This window comes from Salvelinus namaycush, chromosome 8, assembly GCF_016432855.1.
Source record: "Salvelinus namaycush isolate Seneca chromosome 8, SaNama_1.0, whole genome shotgun sequence".
Lineage (NCBI taxonomy): Eukaryota > Metazoa > Chordata > Actinopteri > Salmoniformes > Salmonidae > Salvelinus > Salvelinus namaycush.
The window spans coordinates 4,583,824-4,589,994 of NC_052314.1; the positions used below are offsets into that span (position 1 = coordinate 4,583,824).

The window sequence follows — 6,171 nt, forward strand, 5'->3', positions numbered from 1 at the left end:
AGAACAGAGAAGACTGTCCTCCTTTAGTTTACAGTTTAGAAAGACTTCTATCATGGTGGTCTATAAGACAGACTGTCAGTCTATAGACATTATCATGGTGGTCTATAATACAGACTGTCAGTCTATAGACATTATCATGGTGGTCTATAATACAGACTGTCAGTCTATAGACTTCTATCATGGTGGTCTACGATACAGACTGTCAGTCTATAGACTTCTATCATGGTGGTCTATAATACAGACTGTCAGCCTATAGACATCTATCATGGTGGTCTATAATACAGACTGTCAGTCTATAGACATTATCGTGGTGGTCTATAATACAGACTGTCAGTCTATAGACATTATCATGGTGGTCTATAATACAGACTGTCAGCCTATAGACTTCTATCATGGTGGTCTATAATACAGACTGTCAGCCTATAGACATCTATCATGGTGGTCTATAATACAGACTGTCAGTCTATAGACTTCTATCATGGTGGTCTATAATACAGACTGTCAGTCTATAGACATCTATCATGGTGGTCTATAATACAGACTGTCAGTCTATAGACATCTATCATGGTGGTCTATAATACAGACTGTCAGCCTACAGACTTCTATCATGGTGGTCTATAATACAGACTGTCAGTCTATAGACATCTATCATGGTGGTCTATAAGACAGACTGTCAGTCTATAGACTTCTATCATGGTGGTCTATAATACAGACTGTCAGCCTATAGACATCTATCATGGTGGTCTATAATACAGACTGTCAGCCTATAGACTTCTATCATGGTGGTCTATAATACAGACTGTCAGCCTATAGACTTCTATCATGGTGGTCTATAATACAGACTGTCAGTCTATAGACTTCTATCATGGTGGTCTATAATACAGACTGTCAGCCTATAGACATCTATCATGGTGGTCTATAATACAGACTGTCAGTCTATAGACATCTATCATGGTGGTCTATAATACAGACTGTCAGTCTATAGACATCTATCATGGTGGTCTATAATACAGACTGTCAGCCTATAGACATCTATCATGGTGGTCTATAATACAGACTGTCAGCCTATAGACTTCTATCATGGTGGTCTATAATACAGACTGTCGGTCTATAGACATCTATCATGGTTTCTTACCTGCAAACTTTACTTCAAAGACGTCGTCGTGTGTCAGAGCCATGTTTTGAGCCAGAGCCAAAACGGGGTGGACTAAGTTTGGGCTTTCAGGAAGGAGTGGTGCTTTGTGGGGCGTTGGAGGAGAGTTGATGCTGGACTTACAGTAGTTGGGTGATCCTGGTTGGGGCGCTCGGGGGATATGCTTGTTCTTCTTCTTTGGTAGCTTTTGTTTAGCCATGGCCAGGGAGTAATACATTCCAAAGTTGTTGACGATCACGGGGACGGGCATGGCGATGGTCAGTACACCCGACAGGGCGCACAGCGCTCCGACAAGCATACCCGACCACGTCTGGGGGTACATGTCGCCGTAGCCAAGGGTCGTCATGGTAACAACGGCCCACCAGAATCCAATGGGGATGTTCTTGAAGTGCGTGTGATCGCTGGCGCGCGGGTCGGTCGGGTCCGCTCCCATCCGTTCGGCGTAGTAGATCATCGTGGCGAAGATGAGAACTCCGAGGGCGAGGAAGATGATGAGGAGGAGGAACTCATTGGTGCTAGCCCGTAAAGTGTGACCCAGAACCCTCAAGCCCACAAAGTGACGGGTCAGCTTGAAGATACGCAGGATCCTGACAAACCTCACCACCCTCAGGAACCCCAGAACATCCTTAGCTGCTTTAGACGACAGCCCGCTCAGCCCGACCTCAAGGTAGAACGGTAAGATAGCCACGAAGTCGATAACGTTGAGAGCTTTCTTCATGAACTCCATCTTGTCCGGACAGAATATGACTCGCATCATGAACTCAAAGGTAAACCAGACCACGCAGACGCCCTCGATATAGGTGAGATAGACCACCGTCTCCGTTTCCTGGTACACATGCTCCACCGTCACATTGTCCACCAGCTCCAGCTCGGTGCGGTTCACGATGGGGTTGAAGAACTCGTGGGTCTCCAGACAGAAGGTGGAGATGGACACGAGGATGAAGAACAGAGAGGCCAGGGCTATCCACTGTGGAGGAGGGAGAAAAGGGAGGAATGGAAAGAGAGAGAACGAGGGAAAGAGAGATTATTATTTGAAGGTTCTGACATAAGTACTTCATAACACATAATACAATTATAAGCAGTGCAGAGATGTACAGAAGATGGAGATGGACACCAGAGGGAGAGGGGAGGAGAGAGAGAAAAGGGAGGGGAGGAAAGAGAGAGTGGAGGGAGGAGAGAGGAAAAGGGGAGGAGAGAGAAAAAAGGGAGGGGAGGAGAGGAAAGAGAGCGGGGAGGGAGGAAAGAGAGCGGGGAGGGAGGAGAGAGAGAGAGAGAGAAAGGGGAGGAGAGAGAGAGAGAAAGGGGAGGAGAGAGAGAGAGAAAGGGGAGGAGAGAGAGAGGGGAGGAGAGAGAGAGGGGAGGAGAGAGAGAGAGAGAGAGAAAGGGGAGGAGAGAGAAAGGGGAAGAGAGGAGAGAGAGGGAAATAGAAAGAGAGAGGGGAGGAGGGAGAGAGTGGAGGTCTCTCTCCACCCTCTCTCTGTCCACCCCTCTCTATCTCCCCTCCCCTTTCTCTCTATCCTCCCCTTTCTCTCTCTCTCTCTCTCCCCCCTCTCTCTCCTCCCCTTTCTCTCTTTCTCTCTCTCTCTCCTCCCCTCTCTCTCCCCTCCCCTTTCTCCTCTCCTCCCCTCCCCTTTCTCCTCTCCTCCCCTCCCCTTTCTCCTCTCCTCCCCTTTCTATCTCCTCCCCTCTCTCTCTCTCTCTCCCCTCCCCTCCACTCTATCTCTCTCTACCCCTCTCTCTATCCTCCCCTCCCTCCCCTTTCTCTCTCTCTCTCTTTCTCCTCCCCTCCCTCCCCTTTCTCGCTCTCTCTCTCCTCCCCTCTCTCCTCCCCTCTATTCCTCTCTCTCTCCTCCCCTCTCTCTCCTCCCCTCCCCTTTCTCTCTCTTCTCCCCTCCCTCTCTCTCCTCCCCTCCCTCTCTCTCCTTCTTTCTCTCCACCCCTCTCTCTCCTCTCTCCTTTCTCTCTATCCTCCCCTTTCTCTCTCTCCTCCCCTCCCTCTCTCTCCTCCCCTCCCTCTCTCTCCCCCCCTCCCTCTCTCTCCTCCCCTCCCTCTCTCTCCTCCCCTCCCTCTCTCTCCTCCCCTCTCCTTTCTATCTCCTCCTCTCCCTCTCTCCTCCCCCTCTTTCTCTCCTCTCCCCTCCCCTCTATCTCTCTCTCCCTCCCTCTCTCCCTCTCTCCCTCCCTCTCCTCTCCCCTCCCCTCCACTCTCTCTCTCTCTCTCTCTGTCCTCTCCTCTCCCCTCCCCTCCACTCTCTCTCTCTCTCTCTGTCCTCCCCTCCCCTCTCTATCCTCCCCTCCCTCTCTATCCTCCCCTCTATCTCTCTCTCCCCTCTCCTTTCTATCTCCTCCTCTCCCTCTCTCCTCCCCCTCTTTCTCTCCTCTCCCCTCCCCTCCACTCTCTCTCTCTCTCTCTCTGTCCTCTCCTCTCCCCTCCCCTCCACTCTCTCTCTCTCTCTCTGTCCTCCCCTCCCCTCTCTATCCTCCCCTCCCTCTCTATCCTCCCCTCTATCTCTCTCTCCCCTCTCCTTTCTATCCCCTCCTCCCTCCCTCTCATACTCTTATATCTCATGATATACATACTCTTGTATATCATGTATTGATTGACATTGGTACAACAGGAAGGCTGTAATACAGTCTGTCCAGTCCACATCAATGTAACAGGAAGGTTATAACAGTCTGTCCAGTCCACATCAATGTAACAGGAAGGTTATAACAGTCTGTCCAGTCCACATCAGTATAACAGGAAGGTTATAACAGTCTGTCCAGTCCACATCAATGTAACAGGAAGGTTATAACAGTCTGTCCAGTCCACATCAATGTAACAGGAAGGTTATAACAGTCTGTCCAGTCCACATCAATGTAACAGGAAGGTTATAACAGTCTGTCCAGTCCACATCAATGTAACAGGAAGGTTATAACAGTCTGTCCAGTCCACATCAATGTAACAGGAAGGTTATAACAGTCTGTCCAGTCCACATCAATGTAACAGGAAGGTTATAACAGTCTGTCCAGTCCACATCAATGTAACAGGAAGGTTATAACAGTCTGTCCAGTCCACATCAATGTAACAGGAAGGTTATAACAGTCTGTCCAGTCCACATCAGTATAACAGGAAGGTTATAACAGGCTGTCCAGTCCACATCAATGTAACAGGAAGGTTATAACAGTCTGTCCAGTCCACATCAATGTAACAGGAAGGTTATAACAGTCTGTCCAGTCCACATCAATGTAACAGGAAGGTTATAACAGTCTGTCCAGTCCACATCAGTATAACAGGAAGGTTATAACAGTCTGTCCAGTCCACATCAATGTAACAGGAAGGTTATAACAGTCTGTCCAGTCCACATCAATGTAACAGGAAGGTTATAACAGTCTGTCCAGTCCACATCAATGTAACAGGAAGGTTATAACAGTCTGTCCAGTCCACATCAGTATAACAGGAAGGTTATAACAGGCTGTCCAGTCCACATCAATGTAACAGGAAGGTTATAACAGTCTGTCCAGTCCACATCAATGTAACAGGAAGGTTATAACAGTCTGTCCAGTCCACATCAATGTAACAGGAAGGTTATAACAGTCTGTCCAGTCCACATCAATGTAACAGGAAGGTTATAACAGTCTGTCCAGTCCACATCAATGTAACAGGAAGGTTATAACAGTCTGTCCAGTCCACATCAGTATAACAGGAAGGTTATAACAGTCTGTCCAGTCCACATCAATGTAACAGGAAGGTTATAACAGTCTGTCCAGTCCACATCAATGTAACAGGAAGGTTATAACAGTCTGTCCAGTCCACATCAGTATAACAGGAAGGTTATAACAGGCTGTCCAGTCCACATCAATGTAACAGGAAGGTTATAACAGTCTGTCCAGTCCACATCAATGTAACAGGAAGGTTATAACAGTCTGTCCAGTCCACATCAATGTAACAGGAAGGTTATAACAGTCTGTCCAGTCCACATCAGTATAACAGGAAGGTTATAACAGGCTGTCCAGTCCACATCAATGTAACAGGAAGGTTATAACAGTCTGTCCAGTCCACATCAATGTAACAGGAAGGTTATAACAGTCTGTCCAGTCCACATCAATGTAACAGGAAGGTTATAACAGGCTGTCCAGTCCACATCAATGTAACAGGAAGGTTATAACAGTCTGTCCAGTCCACATCAATGTAACAGGAAGGTTATAACAGTCTGTCCAGTCCACATCAATGTAACAGGAAGGTTATAACAGTCTGTCCAGTCCACATCAGTATAACAGGAAGGTTATAACAGTCTGTCCAGTCCACATCAATGTAACAGGAAGGTTATAACAGTCTGTCCAGTCCACATCAGTTTAACAGGAAGGTTATAAGAGGCTGTCCAGTCCACATCAATGTAACAGGAAGGTTATAACAGGCTGTCCAGTCCACATCAATGTAACAGGAAGGTTATAACAGGCTGTCCAGTCCACATCAATGTAACAGGAAGGTTATAACAGTCTGTCCAGTCCACATCAATGTAACAGGAAGGTTATAACAGTCTGTCCAGTCCACATCAATGTAACAGGAAGGTTATAACAGTCTGTCCAGTCCACATCAATGTAACAGGAAGGTTATAACAGTCTGTCCAGTCCACATCAGTATAACAGGAAGGTTATAACAGTCTGTCCAGTCCACATCAATGTAACAGGAAGGTTATAACAGTCTGTCCAGTCCACATCAATGTAACAGGAAGGTTATAACAGTCTGTCCAGTCCACATCAATGTAACAGGAAGGTTATAACAGTCTGTCCAGTCCACATCAGTATAACAGGAAGGTTATAACAGGCTGTCCAGTCCACATCAATGTAACAGGAAGGTTATAACAGTCTGTCCAGTCCACATCAATGTAACAGGAAGGTTATAACAGTCTGTCCAGTCCACATCAATGTAACAGGAAGGTTATAACAGTCTGTCCAGTCCACATCAGTATAACAGGAAGGTTATAACAGGCTGTCCAGTCCACATCAATGTAACAGGAAGGTTATAACAGTCTGTC

At 47.1% G+C, this 6,171-nt stretch overlaps 1 protein-coding gene across 1 annotated transcript in view; it reads right to left on the reverse strand.

Moving 5' to 3' along the window:
- LOC120051658 (potassium voltage-gated channel subfamily C member 1-like) overlaps positions 1–6,171 on the reverse strand; it is an 86,402-nt gene that overhangs the window by 48,228 nt on the left and 32,003 nt on the right. Inside the window, exon 2 of the mRNA XM_038998550.1 lies at positions 1,136–2,120. Within this exon, the coding sequence (XP_038854478.1) occupies positions 1,136–2,120 (985 nt within the window). The remainder of the gene's footprint in view (positions 1–1,135; positions 2,121–6,171) is intronic.